This window comes from Budorcas taxicolor, chromosome 11 (genome assembly GCF_023091745.1).
Source record: "Budorcas taxicolor isolate Tak-1 chromosome 11, Takin1.1, whole genome shotgun sequence".
Taxonomy (NCBI): domain Eukaryota; kingdom Metazoa; phylum Chordata; class Mammalia; order Artiodactyla; family Bovidae; genus Budorcas; species Budorcas taxicolor.
In genome coordinates, this window is record NC_068920.1 from 165,019,455 (window position 1) to 165,034,475 (window position 15,021).

Consider the following 15,021-nt stretch of genomic DNA (forward strand, 5'->3'; position numbering starts at 1 on the left):
TTATCCACGTCAGGGGCTTCCCTCGTGGCTCAGATGGTAAGAAATCTGCCTGTGTTATGCCCAAGTCGCGAAATCTCCCAATGACCACCAGGGAGCCGATATCCGATGCAAAATCAAGAGTTTTTATTACCAAGCTCGAGCTGGGGCTCCCACCGATACCGACGCAGCAGCTATAGGGAGGAGCCCTGAGCGCTGGGTTACATTGCTTATATAGGGTATTCTCGCCCGAAAAATTCAAACAACGGGAGTCTCCGGGTCTGATTGGTCACCTTCTGGTGAAGGGTTAGGTGTTGAGTTCTGATTGGTTCTCATTTCCCGGGCTTGATTCGAATTTCCCCCGAGCTGGCCAAGGGTTCTGATTGGTTCGCAGGTGGTGGGGTGAGGTCAGGGGATTTCCAAAGCCTCTTGGATTTCCAAAGGCTCTTTTCCCGGAACCTTACAAAATGGAGTAGCTTAGATTCTTCACCTGCAATTGATGATTGATGATTTTGAACTGTGGTGTTTTGACCCAGGTCCAATGGGGTTGGCAAAGAGTCAGACACGACTGAGTGATCCGCACTTTGGCGTCACCCTCACCCACAGTGAGCCCTTAGGCCCACCTTTACCGAGAGGGTGTGTGCATCTCTCCTGCTACGAGTGTATTTCCGTTTGACTTGACTCGTATTTTGCCTTTGGAAGTTTGATGCCAGCTTGTTCTCACCTTTGAAAGTAATTTGAGAGACCCTGGAGACCCTGAAGAATTTTCACTTCATCGGTAGAGTCTGAGAGTCAATTTCTTTCCTGAGAACAATTAGCTCTTACTGAATTCTTCCCTGGTTTTGTTCATTTCTGCTCTTAGTTAATTAAAAAAAAAATAAATTTCAAGATGTTCTTCTAACGTCCTTCAATGCTTCGGCACCTTTGGTTCAGTTTGGAGTTTCATGGCATAGTTACTGCTTACCACAGGCCCTCCGCTCCCCGCGGCGGGATTTCCATTAGAAGAGATGTTTGCATTCTTTTCTTGGTTTCTTCCTCTAAGAACAAAGTATAAAGACTCCTTAAGTCTATTTATTTCCTGAATGGGGTTGGCAGTTTGGGTGACTTTCAAGATTCCTAATTCACATGCATCCATTTGCGGAGGACTGCTCTCAGTTCAGTTCAGTTAGTTCAGTTGCTCAGCTGTGTCTGGCTCTTTGTGACCCCATGGACTGCAGCACGCCAGGCCTCCCTGTCCATCACCAACTCCCAGAGCTTGCTCACGCTCATGTCCATCGAGTCGGTGATGCCATCCAACAATCTCATCCTCTGTTGTCCTCTTCCCCTCCTGCTTTCAATCTTTCCCAGAATCAGGGTCTTTTCCAGTGAGTCAGTGTTTACATCAGGTGGCCGAAGTATAGGAGCTTCAACTTTAGCATCGGTCCTTCCAATGAAAATTCAGGACTGATTCCCATTAGGATTGACTGGTTTTGATCTCCTTGTCTAAGGGACTCTCAAGAGTCTTTTCCAACACTACAGTTCAAAATCATCAATTCTTCGATGCTCAGCTTTCTTTATGGTTCAACTCTCACATCCATACATGACCACTGGAAAAACCATAGCTTGACTAGATGGACCTTTTTTGGCAAAGTAATGTCTCTGCTTTTAATATGCTGTCTCAGTTGGTCATAGTTTCTCTTCCAAGGAGCAAGTATCTTTTAATTTCATGGCTGCAGTCAACATCTGCAGTGATTTTGGAGTCCCCCAAAATGAAGTCAAGGCTATGGTATTTCCAGTGGTCACGTATGGATGTGAGGAGAGTTGGACTGTGAAGAAGGCTGAGAGCCGAAGAATTGATGCTTTTGAACTGTGGTGTTGGAGAAGACTCTTGAGGGTCCCTTGGACTGCAAGGAGATCCAACCAGTCCATTCTGAAGGAGATCAACCCTGGGATTTCTTTGGAAGGAATGATGCTGAAGCTGAAGCTCCAGTACTTTGGCCACCTCATGTGAAAAGTTGACTCATTGGAAAAGACTCTGATGCTGGGAGGGATTGAGGGCAGGAGGAGAAGGGGACGACCGAGGATGAGATGGCTGGATGGCATCACGGACTCGATGGACGTGAGTCTGAGTGAACTCCGGGAGATGGTGATGGACAGGGAGGCCTGGCGTGCTGCGATTCATGGGGTCCCAAAGAGTCGGACACGACTGAGCGACTGAACTGAACTGAAAATAAAGTCTCTCACTGTTTCCATTGTTTCCCCATCTATTTGCCATGAAGTGATGGGACTGGATGCCATGATCTTCATTTTTTGAATGTTGATTTTTAAGCGAGCTTTTTCACTTTCCTCTTTCACTTTGATCAAGAGGCTCTTTAGTTCCTCTTCACTTTCTGCCATAAGGGTGGTGTCATCTGCATATCTGCGGTTATTGACATTTCTCTTGGCAATCATAATTCCAGTTTTTGCTTCACTGAGCCCAGCATTTCTCATGATGTACTCTGCATATAAGTTAAATAAGCAGGGTGACAATATACAGCCTTGATGTACTCCTTTCCCAATTTGGAACCAGTCTGTTGCTCCATATCCGACTCTAACTGTTGCTTCTTGACCTGCATACAGATTTCTCAGGAAGCAGGTAAGGCAGTCTGGTATCCTCATCTCTTGAAGAATTTTCCACGGTTTGTCGTGATCCACACAGTCAAAGGCTTTGGTGTAGTCAATAAAGCAGAAGTAGATGCTTTTCTGGAATTCTCTTGCTTTTTCTGTGATCCAGTGGATGTTGGCAAGTTGATCTCTGGTTCTTCTGCCTTTTCTAAATTCAGCTTGAACATCTGAAAGTCTCACTTCACATACTGTTGAAGGCTAGCTTGGATAATTTTGAGCATTACTTTGCTTGTGTGCGAGATGAGTGCAATTGTGCAGTAGTTTGAACATTCTTTGGCCTTGCCTTTCTTTGGGATTGGAATGAAAACTGACCTTTCCATTCCTGTGGCCACTGAAAGTTTTCCAACTTTGCTGGCATATTGAGTGCAGGACTTTCACAGCATCATCTTTCAGGATTTGAAACAGCTCAGCTGGAATTCCATCACCTCCACTAGCTTTGTTCGTAATGATGTTTCCTAAGGCCCACTTGACTTCACATTCCAGGATGTCTGGCTCTAGGTGAGTGATTACACCATCGTGATTATCCGGGTCATGAAGATCCTTTTTGTACAGTTTTTCTGTGTATTCTTGCCACCTCTTCTTAACAGCTTCTGCTTCTGTTAGGTCCATACCATTTCTGTCCTTTATTGAGCCCATCTTTGCATGAAGTGTTCCTTTGGTATGTCTAATTTTCTTGAAGAGATCTCTAGTCTTTCCCATTCTATTGTTTTCTTCTATTTCTTTGCATTGATCACTGAGGAAGGCTTCGTATCTCTCCTTGCTATTCTTAGGAACTCTGCATTCAGATGCTTATATCTTTCCTTTTCTCCTTTGCCTTTAGCTTCTCTACTTTTCCCAGCTATTTGTAAGGCCTCAACAGACAACCATTTTGCCTTTTTTCATTTGTTTTTCTTGGGGATGGTCTTGACACTGCCTCTTGTACAATGTCATGAACTTTCATCCATAGTTCTTCAGACACTCTGTCTATGAGATTTAATCCCTTGAATCTATTTGTCATTTCCACTGTAAGGGATTTGACTTAGGTCATACCTGAATGGTATAGTGGTTTTCCCTAGTTTCTTCAATTTAAGTCTGAATTTTGCAATTAGGCATTGATGATCTGAGCCATAGTCAGCTCCCAGTCTTGTTTTTGCTGAATGTATAGAACGTCTCCTTAACGGATTCTCTTTAATGGGTGGCATTTGGGTACTGGTGTGTGTGTAAAGTTTGGCTCTTTTGTCTTGAAAGAGCCTACATTTACAGATGTTTATTTTACTCCACTACCCAGTGTGGAAAGGCACCCTTGCCCTTTCTAACGCTCTTCCTTCCCAAAAGTGATGCCTTTCTGAGTCGCTGTTGAGCCCCGAGCTACCCTGTGGTCCTGTCCTGGCAGCTGGTCTGCGTCCATTGCTGGAGTTCTGGGCCTATTTCAGCTCAGTCTGAGGGCACCTGTCCATCTCCTCTCCTCTCCACAGTCCTTAGTTCTCCAGGAAGTCTGAAGACAGAGGCTCAAGAGAGATCTTTGGTAGACGTTGGGGTCTTTTACTTACAAGAAGTGTGAGGTTTCTATTTTTCATGATCTGTGTGGTGGCATTTTTTTTTTTTTTTTGCAGGACTGTACAGAGATTCAGTTTTAATAATGGTCACTATCTCGTGTTACACAGATGTTCTTTAACTGCCTTTTTTATAGTTTCATCTTTAGACTTTATAATGTTTGTGAAAATATAAAACAGTTTCAAATATGGTTCTCACGCCGTTAAGCAGAGTTCAGTTCAGTCACTCAGTCATGTCGACTCTTTGCGACCCCATGAACCACAGCACGCCAGGCCTCCCTGTCCATCACCAACTCCCGGAGTCCACCCAAACTCATGTCCATTGAGTCGGTGATGCCATCCAGCCATCTCATCCTCTGTCGTCCCCTTCTCCTCCTGCTCTCAGTCTTTCCCAGCATCAGGGTCTTTTCAAATGAGTCAGCTCTTCATATCAGGTGGCCAAAGTACTGGAGTTTCAGCTTCAACATCAGTCCTTCCAATGAATACACAGGACTGATCTCCTTTAGGATGGACTGGTTGGATCTCCTTACAGTCCAAGGGACTCTCAAGAGTCTTCTCCAACACCACAGTTCAAAAGCATCAATTCTTCGGTGCTCAGCTTTCTTTATAGACCAACACTCACATCCATACATGACCACTGGAAAAACCACAGCCTTGACTAGACGGACCTTTTTTGACAAAGTAACGTCTCTGCTTTTTAATATGCTGTCTACGTTGGTCACAACTTTCCTTCCAAGGAGTAAGCGTCTTTTAATTTCATGGCTGCAGTCACCATCTGCAGTGATTTTGGAGCCCAAAAAAATAAACTGTTTCCCCATCTATTTCCCATGAAGTGATAGGACTGGATGCCATGATCTTCATTTTCTGAATGTTGAGCTTTAAGCCAACTTTTTCACTCTCCTCTTTCACTTTCATCAAGAGGCTCTTTAGTTCCTCTTCACTTTCTGCCATAAGGGTGGTGTCATCTGCATATCTGAGGTTATTGATATTTCTCCCAGCAATCTTGATTCCAGCTTGTGTTTCTTCCAGTCCAGCGTTTGTCATGATGTACTCTGCATAGAAGTTAAATAAGCAGGGTGACAATATACAGCCTTGATGTACTCCTTTTCCTATTTGGAACCAGTCTGTTGTTCCATGTCCAGTTCTAACTGATGCTTCCTGACCTGCATATAGCTTTTTCAAGAGGCAGGTCAGGTGGTCTGGTATGCCCATCTCTTTCAGAATTTTCCACAGTTTATTGTGATACACACAGTCAAAGGCTTTGGCATAGTCAATAAAGCAGAAATAGATGTTTTCTGGAACTCTCGTGCTTTTTCGATGATCCAGCAGATGTTGGCAATTTCATCTCTGGTTCCTCTGCCTTTTCTAAAACCAGCTTGAATATCTGAAAGTTCATGGTTCACGTATTGCTGAGGCCTTGCTTGGAGAATTTTCACCATTACTTTACTAGCGTGTGAGATGAGTGCAATTGTGCAGTAGTTTGAGCATTCTTTGGCATTGCCTTTCTTTGGGATTGGAATGAAAACTGACCTTTTCCAGTCCTGTGGCCACTGCTGAGTTTTCCAAATTTGCTGGCATATTGAGTGCAGCACTTTCACAGCGTCATCTCCCAGAATATGAAATAGCTCATCCACTAGCTATGTTTGTAGTGATGCTTTCTAAGGCCCACTTGACTTCACATTCCAGGATGTCTGGCTCTAGGTGAGTGATCGCACCATTGTGATTATCTGGGTCATGAAGATTTTTTTGTATAGTTCTTCTGTGTATTCTTGCCACCTCTTCTTAATATCTTCTGCTCCTGTTAGGTCCATACCATTTCTGTCCTTTATTGAGCCCATCTTTGCATGAAATGTTCCCTTGGTATCTCTAATTTTCTTGAAGAGATCTCTAGTCTTTCCCATTCTATTGTTTCCCTCTATATCTTTGCATTGATCGCTGAGGAAGGCTTTCTTATCTCTTCTTGCTATTCTTTGGAACTCTGCATTCAAATGGGTATATCTTTCCTTTTCTCCTTTGCTTTTCACTTCTCTTCTTTACACAGCTATTTGTAAGGCCTCCTCAGACAGCCATTTTGCTTTTTTGCATTTCTTTTTCTTGGGGATGGTCTTGCTCCCTGTCTCCTGTACAATGTCGTGAACCTCAGTCCATAGTTCATCAGGCACTCTGTCTGTCAGATCTAGGCCCTTAAATCTATTCCTCACTTCCACTGTATAATCATAAGGGATTTGATTTAGGCCACACCTGAATGGTCTAGTGGTTTTCTCCAGTTTCTTCAATTTCAGTCTGAATTTGGCAATAAGGAGTTCTAGTTCTGAGCCACAGTCAGCTCCCGGTCTTGTTTTTGCTGACTGTATAGAGCTTCTCCATCTTTGGCTGCAAAGAATATAATCAGTCTGATTTCGGTGTTGACCATCTGGTGGTCAGATGTAAGCAGAGTAATCTAGCTGTTTCCACAGCCTATGCTGCAGTCTGAGTGTCTGAGTACCCACTCCCACAACTAAGGTCCTCTGCCGTCGATAACCAACAAGGTCCTGTTGTGCAGCACAGGGAAGTCTTCTCCGTATCATGCAGCCACCAGGATGGGGCGGGGTTTGGGGGGGAGCATGGTACATGTATGTGTAGGGCTGAGTCCCCCTGTTCACCTGAAACCACTGCAACACTGTTAACTGGCTATACCCCAATAGAAAATTAAAAGTTTAAATTGAAAAAAACAGTGTGTATATATGTATTATATATATCAGTTCAGTTCAGTTCAGTCGCTCAGTCGTGTCCGACTCTTTGCGACCCCATGAATCGCAGCACGCCAGGCCTCCCTGTCCATCACCATCTCCCGGAATTCACTCAGACTCACGTCCATCGAGTCCATGATGCCATCCAGCCATCTCTGTAGTCCCTTTCTCCTCCTGCCACCAATCCCTCCCAGCATCAGAGTCTTTTCCAATGAGTCAACTCTTCACATGAGGTGGCCAAAGTACTGGAGCTTCAGCTTTAGCATCATTCCTTCCAAAGAACACCCAGGGTTGATCTCCTTCAGAATGGACTGATTGGATCTCCTTGCAGTCCAAGGGACTCTCAAGAGTCTTCTCCAACACCACAGTTCAAAAGCATCAATTCTTCGGTGCTCAGCCTTCTTCACAGTCCAACTCTCACATCCATACATGACCACTGGAAAAACCATAGCCTTGACTAGACGGACTTTAGTCAGCAAAGTAATGTCTCTGCTTTTGAATATACTATTTAGGTTGGTCATAACTTTTCTTCCAAGGAGTAAGCGTCTTTTAATTTCATGGCTGCAGTCACCATCTGCAGTGATTTTGGAGCCCAAAAAAATAAACAGTTTCCCCATCTATTTCCCATGAAGTGATAGGACTGGATGCCATGATCTTCATTTTCTGAATGTTGAACTTTAAGCCAACTTTTTCACTCTCCTCTTTCACTTTCATCAAGAGGCTCTTTAGTTCCTCTTCACTTTCTGCCATAAGGGTGGTGTCATCTGCATATCTGCAGTTATTGATATTTCTCCCAGCAATCTTGATTCCAGCTTGTGTTTCTTCCAGTCCAGCGTTTGTCATGATGTACTCTGCATAGAAGTTAAATAAGCAGGGTGACAATATACAGCCTTGATGTACTCCTTTTCCTATTTGGAACCAGTCTGTTGTTCCATGTCCAGTTCTAACTGTTGCTTCCTGACCTGCATACAGATTTCTCAAGAGGCAGGTTAGGTGGTCTGGTATTCCCATCTCTTCCAGAATTTTCCACACATATATATATATATAAGAAGCTCTAATTCTTTGGCCACCTGATATGAAGAACTGACTCATTAGAAAAGACCCTGATGCTGGGAAAGATTGAAGGCGGGAGGAGAAGGGGACGACAAATGGCTGGATGGCATCACAGACTCAATGGACATGAGTCTGAGTAAGCTCTGGGAATTGGTGATGGACAGGGAGGCCTGGTGTGCTGCAGTCCATGGGGTCGCAAAGAGTCGGACACGACTGAGCAACTGAACTGAACTGAACTGATACACATAAATATATAAAACTGAATCGCTTTTTGTATAGCAGTAATTAACACTGTAAATCAACTATATTTCAGTAAAATCATTAAAATAAAAAAGTAAAAAGTCATAAAGTGAAAGTAACTTAGTCCTGTCTGACTCTGAGACCCAGCGGACTATACAGTGCATGGAATCCTCCAGGCCAGATTACTGGAGTGGGTTCTACTCCCTTCTCCAGGGGATCTTCCTAATTCAGAGATCCAACCTGGGTCTCCTGCATTGCAGGCTGATTCTCTACCATCACCAGGGTAGTCATTGGACCTATACGTCTGAAAGTCACTCAGTCATGCCTGTCTGTTTGTGAACCAGACTTGGTATAGTCCATGGGATTCTCCAGGCCAGAATACTGGAGGGGGTAGTTTTTCCCTTTTCTAGGGGATCTTCCCTACCCAGGGATCGAACCCAGGTCTCCCGCATTGCAGCTGACACCCTGATGTGATGGGACTGAGGGGTGGGGCCTTTGGGAGGAGATTAGGTGGTGAGGGTGGAGCCTCATGATGGGAATGGTGGTTTGATGGTTTAGTTGCTAAGTCATGTTGGACTCTGTGACCCCATGGACCTTAGCCCACCAGGCTCCTCTCCCCATGGGATTTTCCAGACCAGAATCCTGGAGTGGGTTGCTATTTCCTTCTCCAGGGGATCTTCCCAACACAGGGCTTGAACCTGGGTCTCCTGCATTGCAGGCGGTCTCTTTACCGACTAAGCCACCAGGGAAGCCCAGTGGGTCTGCTTCCAGCAACTGCTTGTTTCTGCTGTCTCACTCACCTAGTCTTCATCTCCCAGGTGTTTTTCAGGAAATCCTGCTTGAAAAATTAATGAACAAGGTTAATGTGAAGGTTGGGATGATGCTTTTGTCTTTCGCCGTCGTTTTCTCCCATCAGGCATCTGGGAGGCTGGTGGTCAGGTGGGGACCCTGACACCAACAGTTCTACCTGTTGCTTCCTGACCTGCATACAGGTTTCTCAAGAGGCAGGTCAGGTCATCTGGTATTCCCATCTGTTTCAGAATTTTCCACAGTTTATTGTGATCCACACAGTCAAAGGCTTTGGCATAGTCAATAAAGCAGAAATAGATGTTTTTCTGTAATTCTCTTGTCAAGAGTGTATCTCTATTACCCTTTAATAAAACTGTGCTACACGAAAAGCTCTGAGTAGTCAAGCCCTGGATCGAAATCCTCTCCTCTGGAGGTCACGAATCCCGGCGTGGCACACGGCTTACCACCGCAACCTTTCACTGGCACCACCAACCCAGTGCCAAAGCGTACCAGCGCACCCTCCAAATGCAGCCACAGCACCCCTGCCTGTTCCGTCACTGAAACACCCTCTAAACCTTAGCAGACGCTCTCCTGGAAGGCTGGCTCCCAACCAAGCAGGAAGGCCGTGTGCCCACTGCGCTGACATCCTTGCCCAGGCCCTCCCAGTGCAATCCGCACTGAAGCTCCCGCCAGGCTTCAAGGCAGAGAAGGCTGTGGCTGGAGACCCTAACTTACAGCCCCACCCTTGCCTGACCCTCAGATCCAGCCACTTGGGCCTCCTGAAGCTTATCAAATAGGCCAGGGCTCAGGCCCACGTGCTTGAGGGTCCTCTGCTTGACCCTCTCCATCCCCGCCCCCATTTTGTCTTCCTGACCGCCCCCTAGGTCTGTTAACCAACGGCTCTGTCAGGGGTAGGGGCTCTGACTCCTCCGTGGGACCGCCAGCTCCGAGCACAGGACCAACACCAAGTATGCGTTCACAGTACTTGGGGAGTTAACTCACTAAGCCACCTCATATTCCGTGGTCGTCTCCAGTACAGGTAATCCCTTAAGCGAAGCCCACCCCAACAAATTACTAACAGTAATCAGGTCTCTAAGAGCTTGGACATAATGCAGGCGACCCAGGCCAGGCTCGCGGCGAGGAGCGCGCGCCCCCCGCCTGCGCCCCCCGCCTGCGCCCCCCGCCTGCGCCCCCCGCCTGCGCCCCCCGCCTGCGTCCCCCGCGGAGCCCGGCGCCAGGAGCGCGCGCAGGCCCAGCCCCTCCGCGCTGGCCCCGCCGCGCGCTCCGGCCGGAGCAGGCCCCGCCCCTCTCCAGCCGGCCCTCCCTCTGTCCGGCCCCGCCCCTCCGCTCCGGCCCGCCCAGCCCCCGCCCAGCGCCCCGCCCCTTCCCATCCGGCCCCGCCCTCCGCCGGCCCGGTGTAGGTCAGCCCGCCGGCTCCCCGCGCCGCGCCAGCCATGGTGAACCTGGGCCTGTCCCGGGTGGACGACGCCGTGGCCAGCAAGCACCCGGTGAGAAGGCCGGCCTGGACGCGGGCCCCGACCTCAGAAGCTGACCTGAGCGGGGCGGGGGCCTTGATGGGAGTACCCTCATCAGGGAAGCGAAGAGGGACAGAGGTGTGGGACCCTCTTGCAGTTGCGGTGGAGGCCTCCTGCCTGGGTGGGCACGGGGGCAGGCGGGGTGTGTCTGGGCCCCCAGGGCCTCACGATGAGTGGTCCCCTCCCCCGGGGCCGGAGTGCGCCCTAGGGAGGGACAGGAGGGGCAGGGAACTGAACCTTCAACCCCTTCCCCCTCCCAGGGACTAGGCGAGTACACCGCGTGCCAGTCGAATGCTTTCGTGAAGGGCGTTTCCGCCTTTGTCACAGGTAGGCTGGGTCCGGGGTGTGAGGAGGTCGCACCCTGACTCCCCAGCAAGTGGCGCCAGGTCACCAGCCCGCAGTGCTGGGAGGCTGGCAGGTGCTGCGGGCACGTGGACTCTGCCGCGGTGGTCCCCTGGCCGGCCCCGAGGACAAGCTGGCTGATGGGGACCGTGGCTCTTGGCAGGCACCGGCACGACCTTCGGCCTGCAGATGCTGGTTCAGAGGAAGCTTCCATACCCCTTTCAGTGGAAGGTGCTGCTGGCTGTGGGTGGGTACTCCAGCCTGGGACCCCTGAAATGCACCCCAGTTGCCACTGGCTCTTCCGCAGAAGTGGGTTCCCACTGGGGGTGGGTGGCTGTGGTTCTGGGCATGCCCAGCCCCCTGACCCCTGCCCCCTGCTCCCCAGTCGCAGGCTCAGTAGCCAGCTACTGGGTGACGCGTGTGGAGTCGCAGAAGTGCAGCAAACTCTGGCTCTTCCTGGAGACAGGGCAGCTCCCCAAAGACATGGGCACAGGTGAGAGCCCCCAGGGCAGCAGGAGGCAGAACCAAGGCTGCAGTGCCCAGAGTTGGAGGCAGCAAGCCCAGGCCCAAGGTGTGGACTGCACGGGCCTGTCCCTGTGACATGCACACGAGGGGCGGGGCGGGAAGGAGAGGGCCCGTGTGCGGGAGGAAGACACAGGAGGAAGATGCAGGAGGGGCTGGGTGGCCCTGGGGGAGTGAGTGCAGAGGGAGGAGGGCAGACACCCCAGGAAGAGCAGCTGGATGGAAAGGCCCTGCATCGGACACCAGGCTGGCTGATCTCAGGTCTGGCCTCCACGGCCTGCACCCCTCCTGTTCCAAGCCTCAGTGTTTGCCTCCAGAAAATGGGCACAGGGACTGGAAACAGCTTTGGGGTGTGGTTCTAGCTGTCTTCTCTGCCTCCTACAGATCGGCGCAGCTAGGAGCGCTCCAGCCGGGCACAGAAGACCTGGGGCCAGACAACTCTAGAACACAGCCCTTGGCACCTCTGCACCCCAGGTTGGCCCTCCCCACACCTGTGGCCCCCACACACAGGCATGACCAAGTCTGTTGAACCTGTGCAGACTGCTCCTGCCCAGCCTGGCCGCCTGGGAGCTCAAGCCAGGAGACTCCGTTCCTGGGGTGGCTGTCCTGCAGGTGGACACAGCGCTAGAGAGGACCAGCATGCCTCATGCACCTTTGGGGGCAGCCCTGGAGCATGGAGGGGGCTTCTGCACTCGGCTGCTGACACTCCCTTTCTGGCCCCTGCATTTCCCACCCACCCCAGAGATGACAGTTCCCCTGGGGGCTGGGGAACTAATAAACACCTTGCCCTGTTTCCCACCTAAGTTCCAAAGCAGTCGGGGAACAAGTCGGAGCAGTAAGAAGATGAGAGAAACGTCTCCTTGGAACCACACCACTGAAGGGAGGAGGCACCAGGGCAGCTCTGAATCTGAACCCCAGAATTAGACATCTGGCGGGCCCCACGTGCTCTCCACACGGGCTGGGGGTGGGGGGAGGCACAGAGCAGATGTGTGCAGCCAAATAGCACCTGCTCTCAGGAGAGGCGGGCCGGAAGTGGCCACGCCCACCCACCGACCATTCCAACCCACCTATGAGATTAAGTCACTTCTCTCTGGGGGAGGAGGAAGTGAGGGGTGCAGGGGACCAGAGCCAGCTGACTGGAGCTCCGTCCACATGGAGGAAGGCTCCTGAGTGGGTAGGACTGTCCAGCTCAGCCACAGCCCACAGAGGGAGAGGGAGCGGAAGACAAGACCCGACACCCGGGCAGAGCCATCGTCCTTTCCAGCAGGCTCCTCCGGAACACTGAGGGTGCACCTCCCAGGGCCTCGCTGCTCCAGGCCCAGCCCCGCCCTGCTGGCCTGGCCCATCACTCAAAAGAACATCTATTGCACACTTACGTGCACCAAGGAATCTGTGTGTAGGGAGGCAAATGGTAACCGTGGCATGTCAGCTAGAGTTGGCGTTTTCTTTCATGTAGAAGTCCAAGTGCGTGGCCTGGGGCCAACAAGGAGTCAGGAACCCAGGCTTCTTTTACTGTGCTCTATCCTGTAAGGGCCCCCCTTCCAAATCTACCTCATGGTGCCAGGCAGCTGTACCAGCTCCAGCCATCACGTCTTCATCCCTGTGAAGAGGAAGGAGAAAGGGAGAGGAGGAGAGGGATTCGCTCACCACTGCTGCATTCACTCCATTGGCCAGAACTAAGTCAGGAGGGGTGCCTGGTGCAAAGGCGCCTGGGAGGGCGGCCTTGCTCCGGGCAGCCACGTGTCCCCGTGATCTCTATCTGAAGAGGAGAGGGCTAGTATCAGGGAACAGGCTCTGCATCACACCTGGGGGAAGAGGGGCAGCGAAGGAGTAGACGGTGCCCGTGGCAGGTCCTTCCTGAGGGGAAGACCTGCGCTCTGAGGGAGGGCAGAGGATGGACTTGGAGTTTCAGATGGGACTGAAAACCAAGAGTGAGCGGAAAGGAAAAGGGTCTGTGTGAGCGGTCACAGAAAAAGGTGCGCGCTGTAACAGCACATGGGTGAAGGCCATTGCCGTGGCTGAATTGTCTCCCCCAGGTTCACAGTGTGCAGCCCTGACGCCCAGGACCTCAGGCTGTGGCTGCATCTAGACAGGGCCTTTGGAGGGGATGCTGTTGATCACTCAGTCGTGTCCGGCTCTTTGCGACACCGTGGACTGTAGCACGCCAGGCCTCCCTGTCCTTCACCGTCTCCCAGTGTTTCCTCAAACTCATGTTCAATGAGTTGGTGATGCCATCCACCCATCTCATCCTCTGTCACCACCCTTTTCCTCTTGCCCTCAACCTTTCCCAGCATCAGGGTCTTTTCTAATGAGTCGGCTCTTTGCATCAGGTTGCCAAGGTACTGGAGCTTCAGCTTCAGCATCAGTCCTTCCAGCGAATATTCAGGGTTGATTTCCTTTAGGATGGACTGGTTTGATCTCCTTGCTGTCCAAGGGACTCTCAAGAGTTTTCTCCAGCACCACAGTTCGAAAGCTTTCTTTGGTGCTCAGCCTTCTTTAAAGAGGTAACTAAATTAAACGGGGATGGGCCCTCATCCCATCAGACTGGTGTGCTTATCAGAGCAGATTAGGACCCAGAGAGTCCAGGGTAAGGACCCCATAAGGACACAGCAGGAAGGCGGCATCTGCCAGCCTGGGGGAGAGGCCTCAGCAGAAGCCAGGCCTGCAACACCTTGATCTCAGACTGCCAGCCTCCAGGTCGCACGACAATAAATCCCTGTGTTTTAGCTGCCGGGACTGTGGTGCTTTGTTTCGGCAGCCCTGGCAAACTCACGCAGGTTGGGAAAAGTACCCCAGCTGGTGCGCACCCCCTGGAACCCCAGGCTTGAGCCACGTGGCTGTAAGGCAGGCTTGAACTGGGGTGCAGAGGGAGGGCACTGGCCCCTCCTGTAGTTAGCTGAAGTTGTTGAAACTCACTCTGTTACGTCCAACTCTTTGCAACCCCACGGACTGTAGCCCACCAGGCTCCTCTGTCCATGGGGATTCTTCAGGCAAGAATACTGGAGTGAGTTGCCATGCCCTCCTCCAGGGGATCATCCCCACCCAGGGATCGAACCCAGGTCTCCCGCATTGCAGGCTGATTCTTTACCATCTGAGCCACTTGGGAGGCCAAATTTATTTCTGGAGTACGTGAGAGCTAAAGCCAGATTCAGGACATCGCCAGAGAAGTAGGGGTCGAGCAGAGAAGGTCACTGAGAGATGAGGGGTAGTGAGGGCTGAGGTTGGGGGTGTCATGAGCCGGGTCCCCAGGGTGTGGTTTGGGGGTGGGGTGAGGGAATGGAGCCCTGTAGGCAGTGAGAGGTTGGCAGTGTTTCGAGGCTCCATGGAGGACCATGGGGGTGTGGGGAGGACGGGGAGGGTGCAGTGTGAAACCACAGGTCACCCTGCGGAAGACAGCGACGCTGACCAGGGCAGCACTCCTGAGCAGAGAGCACCGGGGAGACTCGTGTCTGGGGAATCAACCCTGAGGCTGGCTGGGGGCAGAGGGTGGGGTCACCAGGGAGGGCCGGGAATTCCTGGGTTCCCTGGGCATTGAGGACCTCGGTCCCTGTCACAATGGGCCAGGATTCCAGGGCCATCTAAACTGAGGTTCTGTGGAGCAGGCTCAGCACAGAGAGGGCGGGAGGTGCGGAGGGGTTCTGGAGGACCCCCAGGGCCACC

The 15,021-nt window shown here is 51.1% G+C and overlaps 1 protein-coding gene across 1 annotated transcript; it reads left to right on the plus strand.

Moving 5' to 3' along the window:
* Positions 1–10,367: 10,367 nt before the first annotated feature.
* Positions 10,368–12,738, plus strand: TMEM141 (transmembrane protein 141). The gene is made up of 5 exons (XM_052649206.1): positions 10,368–10,470; positions 10,758–10,824; positions 11,003–11,086; positions 11,225–11,332; positions 11,746–12,738. Exons 1-5 carry the CDS (start codon positions 10,417–10,419, stop codon positions 11,757–11,759), a joined length of 327 nt encoding a protein of 108 aa, XP_052505166.1. The 5' UTR covers positions 10,368–10,416; the 3' UTR covers positions 11,760–12,738.
* The last annotated feature ends 2,283 nt before the right edge of the window (positions 12,739–15,021 follow it).